Consider the following 21,735-nt stretch of genomic DNA (forward strand, 5'->3'; position numbering starts at 1 on the left):
TTTTACAGTCATACACAAAGAACTGTTTCCAAAGGGTTACTAGATCAAGGAGCTAATTGAAGGTTCAGAAGGACCAAGAATATGGCTGTATCTATGTACTACTAAAACTCTCCTGTCTGTCAGTCTGTTTGTAACCTTCAGTAGCACAAAACAGTGCATCATAGGGCAATAATCTTTGAACCAAGGTAATTTAAATCCGCTAATTTACAGAATGAGTTCAAAACCCAGGACCCATTACTCCTGTGGGGTTGAAATTTGGACAAGTTGTGGCCAATTCACTGCTATACTATACTTCCCAGAAACCCACAGGTGGTGTGGTGCAGGGGAAGGTGGGAGAGACACATCTCTACCCACTTTCCCATCTCTTTCTGGCCCCCTGTGCCCAATCAGCTGGCAGTAAAGCTTGACAATTGAGCAGTGATTGCTGCTTTGGAACTGAGGCTAACATTTGAAATCTCTTAATGGCTCTGGGCAGCAAAGGAAGGGCGAGGGAGTGACTTGGCTGCCTGCTATGAGGTAGGGTTGGCTGGGGGACATCAGCAGTTGACAGGTAAGCCCTCTTTCTTCCTGAAGGGAGGGGCCTTTGGAGACATGTTGGGATGGGGAGTGGGGCTGCAGTTTTCCATGTGGTCTGCAGTTCCCTTTGTTTCTCCTCCCCCCAGCAAAGCGGCCTACAGTTCTATGAATCAGCTGAGGAAGAGGAGGAGGAAGAGGCTTCACTAGGAGTCTGCTGTGGGTTGTTAGGGGAGGAGAAATGACAGTAGCCTGTATTATACATTAAAAGAAAGATGACTCAATAGATCATGGGTTGTCTAGTTCATTTATATATATTAACAAAGGATGTTTTCTAAATCTAAGAGTGTTCCTCTGTGAAGGTCATATTTCCCCAGCATGCGTCTAAACACTGCACTGTTTTCAGGAAGCAAATTGTTCTAATGAAGTATTCTGTCCCGGTTTATTTATTTATTACTGAATTCCCATGTCAAATCTGCCAAGAGCTACAATACATACATACCATAAGGAACAAAAATAAAGTGCTCCTTTTTCAGAAGATGAGAACTATTCTGAAGAAGACCTGAGCCGGTAGATACTAATATATTAGTATGCATGGGATGCTTGAAAATATTTTCATATCCCTGCGGGGTAAGCCTGTAACTTATTTTTTCCAATATGAAGTAGATACAATTCCTTTCATATAGATCAAAGATACATTCATGGCTGCCAATGGAAGTTTTCCATCTTACAATTCAGGAATTGTTCAACCATATCAAAAGAAAATTTTCCACCCAAGTCCTCTTTTTAATCATGTCTGTGTTTTAGATGGTTTCTTTAGGGAATATTAGTTACTGTTATGGAGGAAATTCAGACTTCAGTCTTTGGTTTTTAACATAAATCTTTTTATTTTTTTAGATTAGATATCATAGAATGCATGTCCAACCATTTTTCTCTCTTATGCCATTTTGGGTGGAATTCCATTTATATCTATCTATCTATATCTGTCTGTCTGTCTGTCCATTTTTGAAAGGGAAGCTAATATAAACTAAGACAAAGAAAAGAAAAAGAAAAAGTAAGAAATCAAAGAGAAACTTCAGGTAAGGGGAAAAAAAGTAAAAATAAAATTGAAGAAAAAGATACAAGGAAATAGCTCCCAATCTTCTTCACACCAAATACAATTATAAATTTACCTCTTACTCCATGGCTATAACATAAATCTCTTCTTTCTATAATTTGTACTCTAATCATCAAAACCATAAACCATAAGTTAGCTTCTTGCTGTTTCACACAAATAGTCTGTAAGGAGTTTCCAGTTAGCAATAAATGTAGATGTCTTTGCTTTGATCAAAAATATCAATTTAGGCAGTTCAGCAAGTTTCATTATTTTCACCAAACATTCCTCCATCATGGGTAATGTTTAATCTTTCCATTTTTATGCATACAATAATTTTGCTGCAGTAGTTATGTAAAAACTCCAAAGTTTTATGACTTTTTTCCAACCTTTGGCCTAAAAGCAAAATATCTGGTTTTTTATATTAATCTTTAAAATCCTTAGAATCAGTGTGTATCTGAATCCAGATTTTTTAAAAAAATTGTTTTACACACATGGTGACATATATCAACAGCACACCACTTTATAAAAATTATGTTTAAGATTATAACAATGTAAATTACAATCCTTACAGCCATATATTATCCCATTGTTCCACCTTTATTTTAAAACCAACATTTTAATCCACTTTTTTTACTTGTTCTTCTATTTCAAATTTCAGTAAACATCTATTAGGTAAAGATAAAGGTTCCCTTCACACATATGTGCTAGTTGTTCCCGACGTCTATACATTTTAGCAATTACATGACTGTACATATTTGTACATATTTCCATTTCAAACCCAGTTTTACAAGGCTCAAAACCAGAAACTCTTTTATCTACTTTAAATCTTTCTAATAACTGTAAATAAGAGAACAATTGACAACTATGTTCCTCTGCTACCAGTTCTCTTGATTTTATTTGGCATTCTCCTTGACAAATTCTAATATCTCACAATAAGTGATTTATTTTTGCTTATTATTTCTTGCTTATAAAATGCTTTTTGTACTAAAAGCTGCAAAAGTGACTTGGGCAAACTTGGGTTTATGTCTATTCTATATTCTCAATATGACGTGCTTAACATAATGATTTTTAAAATCCATATTAACCTTGACCTTGTTGTACCACAAAGATCCATGCCACCCAAATCTCAGGTCATGTCCTCCTGATTCCAAGAGCTTTCTATTTCTCAGCAATACCTACTCTTTCATCCAAATCAAATAGCAACCTGCATAATACAACTTCAAATCAGGTAGATTCAATCCTTTTTTCTTTGCATCATGTAGAACCTTATATTTAACTCATGTTTTTTTATTCTGTCATGCAAATTTAAATATATTCTTCTGCCACAGTTTAAATGATGCATCGGTTGTCAAAACAAGTATTGTCCAAAACAAAAACACCATTCTAAGCAAGACTTATATTTTTGTCACTGAAATTCTCCCCAGAAACTACATTTGTAGTTTCTCCTATCTTAACATGTCCTTTTCTAATTTCATTCCATATTCTTCTTCTCTGTCTTAAAAACCATTTTATTTATTCTGTTTGAGCTTTTGTTCTCATATTTTTGTTAATATTGTCTTCTGTTTATTAAACTTGAAACCTGCTAATGTACCAAATTCTTTTAATCTACCCATTATTATTTTAATTCTGTTCAAAGGATTTTCCACCACCAAGTTATCTGCAAAAGCCCTTAATTTATAACTTGCTTTTTAAATCTTTACTTCCCCAGTCCTCTCATTTTGTCTTATGTTTCTATTCAGTATTTTCAAGGACCAAAATAAACAAGAGAGATGACATCCCTGTTGTATTCCTTTGTGTATCTAACAGGGTTTTGTTAGATCTTCAAATAAATCAAAGAGACTTGTTTGAGAAAATTTCCAGTAGGGGCAATCAAAATGAACTCTACCATTGACGTTTGCTCTGAAGCAGAAAAATTTGGGTGAGCCAAATATGGTGTCTGGGATTAGATTGACAATTGGAGATACCATAACCAAGATACAGAGCCTGACAAATAGCATTTTTTACACTTCAAGCATGGAGTACATCAAAATTTGAATTTATTATCCCGCCAGTCTTGGATAAACAACCTTAGGTTGGAAGAGTGATCAGAAGGATTAATGCCATAAAGGACACATTTGTATTGTGTATTAATTATGATGAGAGTATTACATTAATTATTAAATGGTGTTTAATTAAATTTAACACCTCATTTTTTTCTCAGTAGAGATGAGGTAAATCCTTGAACTCCCTAAACCTTAATATAATTATTTATTAGATTTATATCCTGCCTTTGTTTTTGATCGACTCAAGGCAGCCTAAATACTTAATGCTCCCATCTACTGTTTTCTCCACAACAACCCTGTGAGGTGGCTTGGGCTGAGGTAGAGCATCTGATCTGAAGCTACCCATCTGGCTTTCATATCTAAAGGAAAACTAGAAATCACAGCCTCAGTTTCCAGCAGATAGCCCTAGATTAACCATTGAGCAGATTAAGCATGTCCTTAGAGGACACTAAGAAAAGTGGGTTCCACAATATTTTTCCCCTAATTCTTTCATTACCACACTTTACTTTAGTCCTTTATCCCCTTTGTATTAGTCCTTTTTTGCTGGATTGGACTTGAATCTGCATTATTTTTTTTAAAAAAATCCTTTTTATAGTGTCTACATTAAGTAGGTAGCAGTATTTACTCAACCTTAGTTTGCCTAAAACTTACATAGCCTCAAATCCAATTAGTAATTAGGTTGGGGAACCATCCAAAACATCATACTATAAACTAAATTTGGAAGTTGAAAAACAAAAGTATTGCTGCCAAAAAAGCTACTGTATCTGGCTGGGTCCAATTAGTGATCAAGAATGAAACACAATAAAAGAATTTTACATTTATAGTGTCTGAATAGAATTCTCTTTCATTTCCTTCCTTGTTCAGTTGTTTCATCTACTGTATTTGCTTCATATTCATCACATTTTCCTCTTGCTCCTCCTTTGCTGTTCCCGTTGAAAAGAGGAACAGGAATGTGTCTATGTGTAACTGTGTGCATTTCTATGAGTAAGAGGGAATAGTTGGTAGATACAAAGGTAGAATCAATCAAGTTTATGAATTGTGTGCTTTATTTTTGTAGGCAATGCATTTTAATTAATAATATTTATTAAAATATTTTTTCCTTCCTTCTTTCCTTCCTTTACAGGATATGTCTTAAATTTGTGGTTGTCTGCCTGTAAATTTGGTATGAATACATAGGACAACAATTGCACCTATCTTCTTTTAGATATATGTCATATTCTGTTCTTCATTTAAAAAAAGTTTTATGTAGATATATTTGCCACTTTTGTAATCGCAATTTGGGGGAATTTAGAGCATCTTGACATTCACATATCTGACTGAAAATTATATCATTTTTGTTAGCTACTGGTCCCCTGGAATGATTATCCTTAGGTTTGTGCTTATAGATACAGTGAGAATTCAGAGTGTAAGAATCGTGAATTCATAGCAAGTGATCCCAGAAATGTTTTTATTTTATATAAGAATTAAATAAATAAAACGATGGGACAAGGTTTGAGGTTTTGCTACTTATATTAACTTTATAAATATGAGCCTCGGTGGCACAGTGGTTAGAGTGCAGTACTGCAGGCTACTTCTGCTGACTGCCAGCTGCCTGCAATTTGGCAGTTCAAATCTCGCCAGACTCGAAGTTGACTCAGCCTTCCATCCTTCCAAGGTGGGTAAAATGTGGACCCAGATTGTTGGGGGCAATACGCTGACTCTGTAAACCGCTTAGAGAAGGCTGTAAAGCACTGTGAAGCGGTATATAAATCCTATAGCTATTATATTACTAATAGGTATTGCTATTATTTAGTATATTAAATCTCTCACCGAGGCAACTCTGGGCATCTTACAGTCATACAATTAAAATACCATATGAAACAATAAATAAAAACAATAAATAAGAACCATACATTTAAAATTCAATTAATCAAGATCAAAAGGAAGGGAGCAAAGTGCACATGGGAAGGAGGTGGGCTCTGACTAACCCATTAACCACCACCAAGGTGCCACTCTCCTATTGAGGCTGCAGGGCAGTTGGCAGAGAGAGGTCTTCAGGCCCTTTTGTAAGGCCAGAAGGGAGGGTATGGAACTCACGTCGGGGGTGGGTGGGGGGAGGACATTCCAGAGGGCAGGCACGATGACAGAAAAGACTCTTCTCTCCATTTCAGAAGGTAATTTAGGTGAGATGGGTGGCAGACAAGTCAAATAAATAAAGAACCATAGGACATGGCTGGAATTCCTTAAATGACGGGGTCTGCAGCACGCCTCTTCTGCCAGCATGGGTGGGGCAGACTCATCCGATTGGAATAAGCTGGTTCCTCAGATAACCTGGATCCATGCCCTGGATGGCTTTATAGGTGACAACCAATACCTTGAATTGGACACAGAAGCAAACTTGCAGCCAATGTACAGTAGCTTGCAGAACAGCAATGTAACATTTCCCCACGTTCTTATAGTGGAGGCTGAAGACACATTAGAGACCTTTTAGTGTAATGGATTACTACTGTTTTTAATCTTAATGATTGGAGAATTTAAACAACCTTCAGAGAAATGCAAGGGTGAATGTTTGCTGTAGACACTGAATGATGATTTATTTATTGTCTCCGTTTGGTGTTAACTTTCTCTTTTAATTTCAAATAAAGGTATGGACACCATGAGTGAGACAAGTTCTGTCAGCCTCGAAGCCACAACTGACATCAGTGAGACTTCAGTGGCTACCTCCATCTTATCTCCTTTTGCATCTGGCCACAGTCGAGATGAGGCAGATAATCGGAGTGAGCATAGCTACAGTGAATCGGGGGGCAGTGGCTCCTCCTTTGAAGAATTGGACATGGAAGGCAATGGTGATGGAATGGCAGGTCTGTCATGTGACCTTGGTTCTGCAGAAGACCGAGACACCGCCCAAGTCAAGTGGACCAAGGAGCCTATCGCCCCAGAAGAAAAAAGGGGTGAAGAATAAAGTTATCTGTTTACTTACGTTTTAGGGACTGAAAAGAGAAACTGATAATAGTTCTTGATTCTTTTCCGTCCAGCCAAAAAAATTTGGTTACTGATCCATGTTGAGAGCTTGCTACATTTTGTCTGCAAACAAATATTTGGAGAGTAATATAAAGGAGAGGAAATTATATTCAGTAGAACAATGAATATAATCATATTTTATAGCCAGGCTTAAGGAGGTGTGCTGCAATAGGAAATTGAAAGTGAGATGGGATGCAGTGGTGATGGTGGTGAGTTTTGTTTGAACCAGCAAATACAAGATTTTACATAGACTACCCCTGGTCTTAGCATCTTTTAAATTCTTCCTGCATCCTATCTTGTTTGACCTCCGATTGGCTGCTTTTCTATAACATGCACACTCAATTTGGTGCTACATCTATTAAGACCAAAGAACTGTAGCACTTATTATTGAAAGAGAATAGTGCAGACTTTCTTACGTGTTTTTATCATGCAGCATATGAATTCTTATTATAATACAGTAGTGCCCTTGGAAAGGTAATGGGTTATGTGCAGGTTAGTGTAATCCCAATTAGTCTCATGTGTTTGCTCCATTTCCCTCTGTTATTGGTGCCATTTCTCTCTCTTTTTGGTTTCCATGATATAAATAAACCAAGTTCTTGATAGTTACATTTGATATCTTTGGGAACCAAATTCCTTCTTTAGTTTCTTATGTGAAATTGTCCATCAGAAAGAAAAATCCATCACTGTTAGTATTAATGGAGCCCTTTTTCTACAGTCTCAGGAAGCAGGCTGTTGAGAATGAGGAAATGCAAAGTAAGCCAATGACCAGTAGATGACCCAGCTGCCTGTGCCACTACTATTCCTTCACTACTGTGATGCGGTAGTAACTGAATGTAGGAAAAGATAATTTGCTCAGTGCTGTTCAAAAGACTCAGGTACTATAGTAACCATAGAGAAGTTGAGCCAGTGTGTGAACCACAGCTGAAAGTTATTATATATTATGACTTGGTGAAGTTGAGTTCTTCCAACGTGATTCCAAAGCACCTCTTACATTAGGATGAAATGACAGTGTTTATCATTTTGCACTGGCAATAGTTTTGAATGCTTGGTCAAAACAAAGAGGTCTCTATAAAGTTGGTATTCTGAAGTATTGAACCAAATTTGTCGCTCCTAAATCTCTAGTAAAGCTCTTCTACTGAGGAATCAATTGCTGAGAAATGTGGCAATAGTTGGAATCCTCACAGTTTCATTATTGTAGCTTGAGAAAGCATTGAGACAGCAGGTTGAAGAAAATATTAATATCTGTATATTAGGGATAAAGTATTTGCTCCTCTTCAGCACTTCTTGGTTCTCTTGCATGCATCCTCTTACTAGAGATTGATGGCCCGCTCTCTTTCTTAATGGGTTTGTGTCCACACAGTAGGTTAGAGGAGTTCAAAATTTAGCCACCTTCAGACCTGCCTTGTTCTGAGCATTGACTTAGCCTGGGCAGGTAATTAATGGAATGCAGTGTTAGAATGGTCTTTTAGTTCCTTCTCCCCAAGCAATCACAATTGATTCCTTCCTTTGTGCTCTGTTGTTGCCTCTAAAGTCTCAATTCCCTGTTTAGCTTTTTATTTCCTGATGCTTAAATCTATATTCATATGCTCCGAATTCTGATTTAATGTAACAAACCAAATCAGTACTGTGCATCAGAAGCTTGGAATGTAACATGGAATTATTTGAATGAAAATCTTCCAACTGTCTTATTTTAGTTTCATTTGTGCAGGTCTCCTATGCATTCCCATTTCCTCAGACATGCTTGGATGTCTAGTGCTTATATGCCTGTTCATATCTGTAGCTCTAGCTAGACTTTTGTGCTCCTGATTAAGGCTAAATTGGACATTAGACAACACCATTTATGCCATTGCTGTGTTTTTCCTGCGTATCCTATAAACACTATCAAACAACAGGGATACAGGAAATAAGGAGGCGGCATATAGTTATTAGTGTGCTATGTCTATCCCCAGAGTTTATTTGACATGATAATCTTCCTTCCTTCCTTCCTTCCATCCATCCATCCATCCATCCATCCATCCATCCATCCATATATCAGTATGAAAGTATTTTTACTGGATGTTTCATTTAGGTTTGTGCAAACATTGTTTCCAGCATCTTCTTTTATTCCTCTGGACCATGCCAATCTGGACATTCTAGAGTTGGTTCAGCAACTTTATGGTTGTAAATCTTCAGGGCATGCTCAAACTACTTCTTATCCTAGAAAATTTACTTCCAGAAAGACCACTTCCTACTTCTGGGAATTTTCCTACTTCCAGGAAAACTGCTAGACCACTCTTGAAGCTGCCAAATCTGTGTGGTTTGGAGAAAGGATAGGACCATTCTTCCAGCATCCTGTCTTTGGAACAATTTGCACATTCCTAGTTTTGTTGTGAAGTGTATGTGTTTATCTCGCATATTTGTGGATAAATAGTACATATCCTTGTCTGTGTTTCCATGTATGAATATGCATACTCATACATGTTTATAATCTGCAAGTGTGAGGGGCGTGTGTGCATGTGTTTACAGAAATGCCATATAAATTCACCATTCTACACGTGCCAATACATACCTTCTTTTCTTTGAGCACACATTAATGTGCTGTTTATTTGTTAACAATGTTTTATAGATATAGACAAGATGTTCAAGGAAGATACATTCAATAATTAAGCCTTGTTTCTGATTGTAGAGGTTGTTTTGCACACCTGGAAGCTAACCTGTTGGAAAGAAAAACAACTAGTTATCTGGACAACTTCCATAGCAGGGGAATTTCTAAATTAGGAAACTGTTTCTCTGATTTTCCAGTTTTTCCCCAACAGGAAATTCAGTGAGGCTGATCAAAAATAGAATAAAAATCTTCAAACAGCAAATCCCTCATGTACCTTCTAAAATCCCCTGTGTTAATGAATCAAAATGTTTTCTTTGCTAACCTGAATCATTTAGAGGCTCAGGTGCAAATGTTTCATGGGACAGTTTTCTTTAGGTCAAAAGAAAACATATATATTTTTAATGGTAGCACAGATAAATGATTTTTTCCTCCTCCCATTCTTCTTTTCTCTAATGCTAAACTTTGGAAAAGGTTTTGTCTTGCCCTGGAAGTTAACAAGCAATATGAAGTCATTTGGACTGTTTGAAGACATTGTGAAACATGAGGGAAAGGTAGAAAGTTACTGGCCATGCCATATGATGGAATGAGGAACTGGGGATGAATTACTGTGAGAAATGAGCCTCATTCTGAGGATGGCAGAGTGGAAGCAGTTTCCCCATTCATTCAGTATTAGTTGAATCTTCTGATTTAACAAGACAGACAACACAAGATTCTGGTTGCTTTAATACTGTCAGAGAATAACAACACCTTAATCAATCAGATGGATAAATTTGGCACATTGTTTGCTTGCCGTGACTCGGACCAAGAGCAGGGAAAACTGGCCAGTTACTGCTTCTAGTCATAATCAACTTTATTTGGAGTTGGCCCTCGAAGTTTTGCTTTCTATAAAGACTTACTCTGGTTTCTTGAGGTAGATACTGAACCTAACATTTTTCTGGGTTTCTCTCAGCACTCCCTGTTTTGGCCCAGGGGAGGGAGGGCGAGGCTGCTAAAGTAATGCTGCATGGCAGTGACTGGTTTTTGGTTAGTAATCATTACTGAATGACTAGCCTTCTATAGAATTTCAGGCATGAGAGTAGAATTATTAAAAATCTTGGTTACCATCCCTTGGGCCAAACTACAGTGATTATTCTAGCGTTCAAGAAGCAAGATCTATCTGGTAACATATTCCAGACTGCTTCGGGAATTATGTCATATTTCCCAGGCTTGCTTGGGGCATTACTGGAGTTAGTTTGTTTTAGGCACTTGTCTGGCAGACAGCTTGAAGATGTTCTTCTTATTCTGTGCTACATTTCTCTTTCTCTGTTTAACACTTGCTGTGCTTGTGGAGGTACTGTGATAGTGAGTAATACATCCAAGCATCTCAAAAACAAGTAATATTTCATTTCTTGGTCTAAGCACAACTGGCTCTTATGGCAGAAAAAAAGACTCTGTAATCTACAACTGATACAAAATGCAGGACTTCAAAATGAACATATTTGAAGAAAATGGTGCTGATAGATAAAGAAGTCCTGCTATTATTCTAATTTTATTGTTGCCTGTTGAGACATTTCAGAGGTGAAGACATGCAGCTTTTCTGACATCTTCCTTTTTTTAGCCCAAATATCATCTATGGTGAGCATCTCATTTTCATTATCATCTCTGTGTTCTGAAAGATCAGTAGCACCTGATTAAAAGCCTGGTGATACTTATAGAAGTCTCTCATTAATAAGGTTGAGGTTATGATGATGAGTAAGAATAATCTGGGCATCTAGAAAACTAAACATGAATGAGTGTGGAACAAGATTTTAGATAATACAGAATGCAGCACATTCTTCCTATGGCTTAGCTAGTATCCATGTACTCAAAATTATTAGGAGTATTGAAACCTTTGATTCAAATTAACCGCCTTAAAGTTTTGGGGTTTCTTCTATTTTCTGCTGCGCTTTACTTTTTTAAAATTCCATTTTTTTCCTCTACTTCTGTATCCCAACATGTTTTTGGACCTAAATGTCTAGATAAAACTGTCTTATTCAACAGAAAAATGCAGAGTACTCCCTGCATATCTCTGCTGTTCTCACATAGGACTAATTCATGTACATCTAGATAGGGTACAGTAACTACAGTTCCATGACAACATATCTCTTAAACCAACTGTTGGCAGGAAGAATGGATTGTTAAATTGTTATTTCTCATCCATATATGTTCTTCGCTGAAGCATTATTTCATAGGCACACCAGCATTATGCCATATAGCTCTCCAGAGTTCTGAATCCAGCCATTAAAACATATAAAGTACCTATTACTAAGGGAAGTAATGCATTTCATGGGGCTGTAGAACTTCCATGTAAACAGGTAAACTGGAAGAGGTATTACATCTGGATCTTAACCCTGCAGATTATCCTTCAGCCAGCAATTTGCACTGTAAAGCGATAAGGAATGGCAGCTTAGAGCTTGTTAATTATTAAAATACAAGCTGAGCTGTGAGAGAGGTTTGCTTATTAGTTTGGTCCTGAAGTGAAAATTTTTGTTCTGTTATATATTTAATCACTATTTTGGTATAACGTACAAGGCTTAAAATGATCTATGTGCCAGACTGATTAAAACCTAGGTGTTGGGAAAGCAGGGCTGTGTGGGGGTGGAGGGTAAATCCTTGTTAAAATTAAAAGTGGCTCATAAAAAACAAGCCATTGTCCTCCGTATTTTGTGCATTCTCCATACCAGCAAAACAGTGACAGCCTCATGGGATGAGTGAAGTGGAACCTGCCTCACAGTTTGTAAATCCTGAAGCATAAATGATTCTTACAACTAAAATACACACCCAACCAAGATACTCAGAGTGGGGAGTTGTAGGTTTCTCGTATTTCAAGATTAACATAGAATGGTTGTATTCTGTTAATATCAAAAAGCCTTTGGGAAGCACATTGCCTGGTGGGTGCAGCAGTATCTTGTTCACTTGCAACTGATATACTATCATCATGATGACTAGTAGTCATCTAGAGCTGTGTTTCTGCAACTTTGAGATATGTGGGGCCCAAAAATTCCCCCCCTACACACACAAACGCCCTGACAGGCAACATCTTAAAAGTTTCCAAGGTTGAAAAACACCAATCTAGAGTAATGGGCGGGAGCTAGATTTGAGATTTTTGGAGAGAGAAAGAGACTGAGGGCCTCAGTTTGGGAACAATTATATAAATGGGTGTGTCTGCCTTACATAGATCCCTAGGACCGCTGCTTTCTGTTTTTCTGCAATGGTGAGGTTGACAGGGAGGGGAGGTGTCAGAGGAGCGTAGTGGAGGTTTGGGTTTAAATTTCATTAAACATTTTATTTATCCATCCTATGGCTTCCACTGCCACATATGCTGAAACTGAAGGGAAACTGGCAGTAGTTTTCAATAAATAAAATTAAAAAGAGCTGTCAAAATGAGGTTTGGGGACTAATACTGGTTGCTATTCCCCAACATATGCTGTAACCATCCATTTACCTGCCTTAAACTTTTGAATGAGACTATTGATCTAGGACGCCTAGTGTCGCCTACTTTGGTAGCAACTCATTTGCCAATGCCTTAACTTATTGTGTAAGTTAAGGCATGTAATTGGAAAAACCTAATGGGACAATTTTGTGGCATTCCTTCATGAGGAAAAACTGACAGCATTTAGACTGAATGAATGCCTTGCTCCACCTAATTAATTATTGTTGTTATTGACAATTACATGTCCATGAGAAGCATTGAAATTATAGTCTTAGGCACATTTATTTGGAAGTAAATTTCACTAACCATAGTAAATTATAAGTAGTTTGGGATGCCAAAGAGATTTAAAAAGATTAAATTTTATGTTCTATTTTGTAAGATTTTGGTTTTCATAATTGCGAAGTACTGTCTGTAGGGATCAAAGAATGATGGCTCTAAGACTGTGATCCTAGCAAAATGGTGTCGTGCTGCAACAGTCCACAACAGTGCTCTCTACCATTTAATTTTCCTCTTAATTCTCCGGCACAATGTTTTTTTCCAGGCAATACATCAATTTTTCTAAGGGTTGGTCAATGCAAGAAATTTATGAGCCTGTAGTGGTTAAGGTGTAGGGTTGATTCCAAAAAGGCCTATATTCAGCTCCATCTTCATGCAGGAAACCTTGCTGAGTGAATTCAGCCCAGCTTGCCTCCCATGTTGTGGCAAAAAATGGGCGGGAAGGGATATTTGAATTCCTGAGGGAAAATCAAGATAAACATCTATTTACTTATTTATTTGTTTATTGTACGTAGATACCCAGGTATGCTGCTGGATGGCATATATTAATAAGGAAAAACATTTTTTAAAGGGAAAAAAATGCCAACAGCTACAATGATTAGGAATCTTTCATTCACATACCTCACCAAGGAGATTCTCTTATCATCCTTGCCCTTTGCCCAATGCCAAAGGGAAGAGCCACATTTTTAATGACATTACTTGAAGGAAGAGATTTGAAGCATGTCTCTACTATCTTTAGAGCAGAGGTCTTCAAACTTGGCAGCTTTAAGACTTGTGGACTTCACAAGTCCACAAGTCTTAAAGCTGCCAAGTTTGAAGACCTCTGCTTTAGAGCATGTGGGATTTGCAGAAACTATGGGAGAAAGGCAGAAAACCTAGTCCTGCCCCAGGTACGGCTTTATAAGTGGTAATCAGCATGTCAAATTGCTCATCAAAACTAATTGGGAGCCAGTGCAACTCACCATGTAGTGGTGTTACATATTTGCACCACTGCATTCTGCATCAATTGCCACTTCCAGGTGGACTTCAAGCATTGTCTGACATGACTGGATGGCAATTACCTCTGGATGTTGGCTCCTGAAGTTGGACCAAAAAGGAGGTGATTTTGAGGAAACAATGTGGCTGGATTAGAGGAGGATGGTGGCTTCTTGCTGTTTTGATACAAGAATGTCCAATGTCTTTCTTCCAAAGAAGAAGGGAAAAAAAGCAACAAAGGAAACCCCTTGCCAAAATATTTTTGAAACTCAATTGAAAGGATCATTGTATTATTCTTATGCACATAAATTTATGTGCTTTGGGGAATTGATAAAAGTGTATAGTATTATTCCACAGGAGCAATGCAACTCACTCTCCCATTGCCAAGTGTATAATTTGAGATTTACAAGTGAAGGACAATGAATGCTACCATGTGATGATATGGTTAAAACAGCTGCAATACAATTTAATGTGCAGCACTTAACTCCAATATTTCTTTGCAGGTTTATTAATTATTCTCATGTTGATGTATATTCAATGTACTGTCGCCTGTAATTAAATCGGAAAAGTTTGTGTTGCTGGCAAAGGTGTTATACTTTACACAGGAGTATAAGGAGGTTCGCAGCAGCAATGCTTGATTGAGCAGATGGCAAAGCAAGGAATCAATACTTTCTGTAACAGTTTCAGAAGTAGGCTCTAAGCCAGGGGTGTCAAACCCATGGCCTGTGGGCTGGATGCATCATGTGCTGGGCATGCCCACCCCATTTTAGCAAAGGGGGGAAAGGCTGCAATACGTCAGGTGACGACGTGTCATTGCGAGTTTGACAACCCTGCTCTAGGCTTCATAGTACCAGTAGCATGTGTAACTGGAAGAGTAACTTGTTGCTTACAAGTTTAGAAAGGAAAAGATAAATCAGAGACAGCAGCACGCAATAAGATTGCAACATTCTAATTTTAGCTGAGGGACCATGATATTGTATTTGCCCAAAAGGAAGGCTACCATGAATTTAAAACAACTCTCCCTCATCACCGAGGAAGAGTGAATAGGCAAAAAATAAAAAGAAAGACAAAAAATTTATGACACGATGTGCCATCTTGTCAAGTTTGGTTTGCCAACTTCAGCTGAAATCAATGCTGGAGATTGCCACCTACTCAATAAAAGGTGTGGATGTGACATATTTGAATATATTTATACATCGTATCCCTGCTAAGAAGAAATGAAAAATGGCAAGGCCAGAACACAGACAAAATATACTTATTGATTGAATAGCTCTCAAGTAATACTAGTTGCCCATTAAATAAAGTACATCCAATTTACAAAATTTATCTCCACCTATGAACCTTTCACTTTTGATACATACTTCCATACAAAGAAATACAAATAACACAACCACAGAATCATGGAAATACAGATCAAGAGTAAGAAGTTACATTGGAGATAGTTTAATCCAACCTCCCTGCCCAATGCAAGAATCCACATCCAGCTTCTTTTTAAATACCTCCAGTGTAGAAGTACCACTTCCTAAGGCAGGCTGTTCCATTGCTTAACCATAAGAAAATTCTTATGTTCAGTGCAAATCTGCTTCCTTGAAATTTTAACCCTTCAGATTCCTAAAGGCAATTAACCACAGCCGTCTCTTAAATCAAGTTCCCTAATGCATCTTTTTTTTTTTAATTTGATTTATATGCCGCCCTTCTCCGGAGACTCAGGGCAGTTTACAATGCGTTAAGCAATCTAACCATTCCTCATGTCTTTTATTTTCCAAACCTTTTAGTGTCATTTTTTTGGGATATGCTCTAGTTTATCCTTCCTAAAATGATATGTCCAAAATTGGACAAAACATTTAAGAATGGCTTACATGGCTCTTCTGATCCCATACTGTGCTTTGATTGATGCAATTTAGGGTTGACTGTGCTTTTATTGCAGCTGCATCAGTGTTGTCTCAAGTTCAGCATGTGATTCCATCAGGACACTGAAAGGTTTTCTTATGAACTGCTGCACTGTATGCCTCCCTCATTGTACTTTGGTTTTTCTTACCCAGAGGAAAGAATGGCTGTGTTGCTGTTCCTTTGCAAATTCAGCCAGTCTAAGAGCTTCTTTCTCAGAATGATAAGACATTAGAAGCCATTTCTAAACTAATCAACAGGTGCAGTTTACCCCTCCTTCACAAAAGAGACATGCCTCATTCCCTTGACATAGAATGTGAGAAACTTGTTTGAAAAAAAGTTTGAAAATTCTTACTTGGCAGAATTGATGTGTTGTTATTTTAACCTTAATAACCATAACATTAATAGCCATAACAACAACAACATAATAATTCTTAATGATCAGAACTCTGGGGCCTTTGTTCTTGGTATTATCCACTTCCAGTCTAGGCTGCTATCATAAGCCCAACTTCCTGAAAGTTTCTGTCCATAGTTTCTAAATATCTTCCTAAATCTGATAAAGAGTTTGCTGTCCTTATCTATCTTTGTGTCATCTGCAAATTTGTTAGTCATATTTTCTAACTCCTCATCCAAATTATTTATAATATAAATGAACAGCTCAAGATCAGAACCGTACAGTAGTCCATTTGGTAACTCCTTTAGTTTGATGTGAAAACATTGATATACATCACACTCATTTGGCATACTTGTTCAGTTAGTCTGTATAGCACCAGCATTCCAGCCAACATTTTGCAATCAAGCAGCAGTCTCACCTTTTCTTTTTCCTTCCTCTTACCCATGACATGAGTGAAACAATATTAGCGTTGCTTTTCCTTTTCCTTGCAAGCCTAAGCTCCTTTTGCACTTTTTTGCTATTTGCTCATTACACCCATCTTCCATTTATATATACTCTCTCTCTCTCTCTCTCACACACACACACACACACATACATGCACAGACTGTACACTTAGTTCCTTTAGTATATATGACTTCTTAGTTCAATCAAAAGTTTATTTCATTTTCTAACCTGTTCTGGATTTGGGTTATTTTTTTTCTCATTGGGATGTAGGTGGCTATATTTCCAGTATCTTTTTAAAACATTCCTAAAAACTTGCTTGATTTGTAAACAAGATGGATCAAGAATGTTAGAAATCAGGTAGATTCTCATTTGTTATTTTGTGTTAAGGTCTATATATGTGGATCGATCTATCATCTATCTATCTATCTATCTATCTATCTATCTATCTATCTATCTATCTATCTATCTATCTATCTATCTATCTATCTATCTACCTGTTATCTGTTATCTATTATCTATCTATCACCTATCTATTATAACAAGTTACTTCACTTGACCCTTTTTTGATGACAGCATCTACATTAACAAGTGCATAAAGAGCACTGCAGCAGCTTTTTACCCTCTAACTGTATATATAGGTCTTGATCTTGGAGAAGAGCTAGGGAGCTGAATCTATTGAAAGACAGAAGATGGGAAATGCTGAATACATGGGGAAAGCTTTTTTAAAAAACAGTTTTCTAAACGGAGCTTATTGCCACCTGAGACACAGGCTGTTTCTACATAGAGGGTGCATCATTCCACTAATCTAACTCCTTAGTTAACATATTCCAACTTTCCCTCCTCAAGGAGTGTTCTTTTTCTCTTACAAAAGAAATTTGGGGTGGACATAGAGGGGTATCAAATGTGACATAATCATGCCTGATCCCATCTCATCCCTTCCATTAAATTCCATGAATGATGCAGAGTATTTGCAAAATAAAAGCCTCGTCCACAAGCATCCTTGGTAGGTAGGTAGGGACAGACAGAGACAGACAAACACATACATGAATACTTGGAATGGATTTGGATTGACTATGGCCACCATAGAAAGGAATGATTATAGAGCTGAGGTGGCGCAGTGGTTAGAGTGCAGCACTGCAAGCTACTTCACTGACTGCTAGCTGCAGTTCGGCAGTTCAAATCTTACCTGCTCAAGGTTGACTCAGCCTTCCATCCTTCCGAGGTCAGTAAAATGAGGACCCAGATTGTTGGGGCAATACGCTGACTCTGTAAAACTGCTTAGAGAGGGCTGTAAAAGCACTATGAAGCGGTATATAAGTCTAAGTGCTATTGCTATTGCTATTATTATCAAAGAAAACATGCAGGTCTTTCCCTTATAATGCAGCAAAAGAAAAGCAGGTGGACCAAAAAACTGGTTAAAATAAAACCAAAGAAAATTGGTTTTAAATCAGGGGTGTCAAACTTTATTTCATTGAGAGCCACATCAGGGTTGTGTTTGACCTCATATTGGGGGTGCAGTTGGTGGCCCAAGTGCTCTGCCAGCGAAAATGGGCTCCCAAGCTCTGTTTTCAGCTGCGACAGCCTCCTGCAACCCTCTACCAGCGAAAACAGAGCTCGGGAGGGCCACACACAACCATCCCGAGCTCCGTTTTCACTGGCAAAGGCACTGCAGGCCAGTCCTTCACTGTTTCCAGGACAGCAAATTCCAGATCTAAGCACCCCTCATGAATCCACCCCCTGGGCCTTGAGTTTGACACCCCTGGTTTAAATGAGAGAATCTGTGATCTATACTGTGGCACAACAGCTGCTTATCAACTAAAATGGTTATCCTGGAATGGATTGGATATTAACACCATTGATCCAACCACCTAAACATTAAAGTAGAACATGGCTATATTTCAACCTTCTGTAGCAAATCCATCTATTTAATAAATGAAAAGAGAGAATGATCAAACCTTTCTAAAGCTGCCCTTTGCTGAATATATCCCTAACTGCCTATCTTTCAACCACCAAGAATTATTTCCGCTAGTTCCTGTCCCCATTAATTCTGCCACCCTTTGTAGTCTTTCTTGTTCTCCCTATACCTTCATGCTTGGCTTCAAATGTCACCCTTTTATGTCACTGCCTCTCTTACTGCTTATGCTGCTAAGATCTTTTACTGGCTTATAAACCTTTGTATAACTTTCCCTCAATGCTTCATTTTGCTCTGTTTAATTCTTCAGAAGGTCCATCATTTTCCCTTCATTTTATAAAGAAAATGGTGAATATTTTCTGAGAATTGAAAATCCAGAGACATCAAGGCCCTTATGATGTAATTCTAGCAAAGCTGGGCAGCATCTGTGTTAACTTCAGAGGTGAAACTTTTAGACGGATAGCAGCAGGAAAAAGGTCCAATCCACATTATCCCTGTGTAAAATCTGCAAAGTTCATTGAGGGACACTACAGTATAGTCAAATATATGGGTGACCTGGGTGTATCAGATCTCATGTAAGACGTATCTTCATTGCCTAGGGCAAGGGTGTCAAACTCATGGCGTCATGGTGCCATCACGTAACATATCGGGACTTTTCCCCCCTTCACTAAATGGAATGGGCGTGGCCAGCACATGACACATCTGGCCCGTGTTTGACACCCTGGCCTAGGGTAAAATGGCTTATCACTGTGTGTGTTAAATTTAACAGGAAGGAATCCATTCCAGTCTACTTGAAAATGTGCCTTTGAAGTTCAACACCAGCACCTTAAGCAGGTTATAGTCAATAAAGCAGCCACCAATCAAGGAAATTTGATCCAACTGTTCTAATGAGCTGAATAGTTCACTGGTAATTTAAAGCACCCATTTCAACTTTTACAAGCTCTGAATCTTTCCCAAATTGGATACTCATCCTTCAGTTTTGGTGTCATGATCCGCATGGCACAGTATGCAAAGCTTAAGATAGTTCTTAAGATGATGGAAGGAACACAGTTCTACTTTAATAGCGACCTACAGAATATCACACAAGCAGTTCTTCCCAATTCTCCATTTTAGCTCCTCCTCTTCCTCTTAGCCATTTTTATAGAAAGGAACAGGCAGGAGCAAAATTGGGAAAAGTCAAGTGCTTTTGTATTCATGCACTATTTTGACTTCAATTAAATTAAAATTGACTCCAAATTTTGGGCTTAGACAACTTAGAACTACGCCGACTTCAGTCTGACCTAAGCATAGTACATAAAATTATCTGCCACAATGTCCTTCCTGTCAATGACTACTTCAGCTTCAACCACAAGAATACACAAGCAAATAATAGATACAAACTCAAGGTAAACCATTCCAAACTCGATTGCAGAAAATATGACTTCAGTAACCGAGTGGTCAATGCCTGGAATGCACTACCTGACTCTGTAGTTTCTTCCCCAAACCCCCAAAACTTTAACCTTAGACTGTCTACTGTTGACCTCACCCCATTCCTAAGAGATCTGTAAGGGGCGTGCGTAAGTGCACCAGCGTGCCTACCGTCCCTGTCCTAATATTCCCTTTTACTTACTCTTTTCAAATTATGTTTCTCCTTTTACCTGTTATCTTATATATGCTTGACAAATAAACTTATGATTATGAGTTTGACTATTTCCCCCCCTAACTTGAAGACTGGATACCCTTTTGATTCTGCATTTCTTACCGAATTATCAGGGGTGAAATCCAGCAGGTTCTGACAGGTTCTGGAGAACCAGTAGCGGAAATTTTGAGTAGTTCAGAGAACCGGCAAATGCCACCTCTGGCTGGCCCCAGAGTGGCGTGGGAATGGAGATTTTGCAATATCCTTCCCCTGTCACGCCCACCAAGCCACACCACGCCCACCAAGCCATGTCCACAGAACCGGTAGTAAAAAAATTTGGATTTCACCACTGCGAATTATCCATGCATTAGACAAGTCTGGTTGTTTTTTTGCTTATGTGAGCTGTTCCAAAGAAGATAACACCAAAAACAAAACAATCCCAAAACACCTGATCCACAGAAAAGTCATACATTTAGCTCATTTGTACAATTACTGAAGTGCTCAAAGTCATCTGCTGTTTCATGATCTGCCAGCCTCTGTGAGACAAGAATTATTCAGGAAAGAAGGGTTAGAATATCACGACAAGGAAAGCAAGCAATATTGCTCCATGGAGCCTCTTTCTGGGTTAGGCATCCTAGGAGAACTGAATCCATGCATCTCAAGGTGACAGACATCTCTGCTTTTGTTTCTCCCCATTAATAAAGTGGTGGTGCCTGTGGGCTTGTGAGAGTGACTCTGCCCCAGGGACTTGCAGACATTCAGTGCACATTTATTTAGGAACGTGATGAGCATCCTGTTTAGAAAAGGTCAGGGTGAATCCTCAAATAGCAACTGACATGTGATAATTCAGAAGTATTTTGTGCTCTGACTGATAAAATATTAAAACCTTCCAGACTGGATAGAAAATATTTCTCTCCCCACGTGTTTATTTGTTCCTTGTTATTACAAAACAGCAATAATAACAACAAGAAGAAGCTTGAAATATTTATGCCCAGCTGATTCTCTGGAGAGAGGGCTTCTACCTGATTGAGATGCCAAAAGGCTGCCTCTCCCTTCACCTTGGCAACTGGCATTCAGCCTTGCAAAATAATGAGAAAAAGGGACAATGACTGAAGCAGAAAGGGTGAAGCTCATTCCATATGCTACTTTCTGCTTGGTGAAAGTCACTCTATGGTATCCTTTTCCTGTTATTTACTTAGGGAACACCTTCCTTTCTGATTTTCCAAGAACTGACAAGGCCAGTGTTTTCCTTTTCAGAGATACCATCAGTGCCAATCATCAGCAATTAAGTGTACAAACACTAAGCCTGACATATGTAGGACAAGATGATCTGTGCAATGGTGTGTGTACGAGGACCCCAGAGAGATCATTCCACTCTGAGGCAAAGAGTAACCAAGTGGATGATCTTCTGCAGCATTTATTACTAAACCGAGGCTATACATTAAGCAACTTACTTCATGAAATTAGAACTTCGATGCCTAATAAGCAGAGTACTGGAATGTGCTGGGCTTAGCCATTTATTTATTTCTTATATATTTCTTAT

At 38.2% G+C, this 21,735-nt stretch overlaps 1 protein-coding gene and 1 long non-coding RNA gene across 5 annotated transcripts in view; one reads left to right on the forward strand and one right to left on the reverse strand.

The window, feature by feature from the left end:
- TEX264 (testis expressed 264, ER-phagy receptor) overlaps nt 1-8,336 on the forward strand; it is a 163,246-nt gene extending 154,910 nt beyond the window's left edge. For all 4 annotated transcript variants that reach the window (XM_034439939.3, XM_034439957.3, XM_087887713.1 and 1 more), the window contains exon 7: nt 6,276-8,336. In XM_034439939.3, coding sequence (XP_034295830.1) covers nt 6,276-6,592 — 317 coding nt within the window. In that variant the 3' untranslated portion in view covers nt 6,593-8,336. The remainder of the gene's footprint in view (nt 1-6,275) is intronic.
- A 1,007-nt stretch (nt 8,337-9,343) lies between these two features.
- LOC148115507 (uncharacterized) lies at nt 9,344-15,011 on the reverse strand. Its single transcript, XR_015732634.1, has 2 exons — nt 13,784-15,011; nt 9,344-13,686 (listed from the first exon to the last, which is right to left on the reverse strand). It is a non-coding gene; the product is annotated as an uncharacterized LOC148115507 (long non-coding RNA).
- Between the last annotated feature and the right edge of the window lie 6,724 nt (nt 15,012-21,735).

This window comes from Pantherophis guttatus, chromosome 2, assembly GCF_059756535.1.
Source record: "Pantherophis guttatus breed Tessera chromosome 2, ASM5975653v1, whole genome shotgun sequence".
Taxonomy (NCBI): Eukaryota; Metazoa; Chordata; class Lepidosauria; order Squamata; family Colubridae; genus Pantherophis; species Pantherophis guttatus.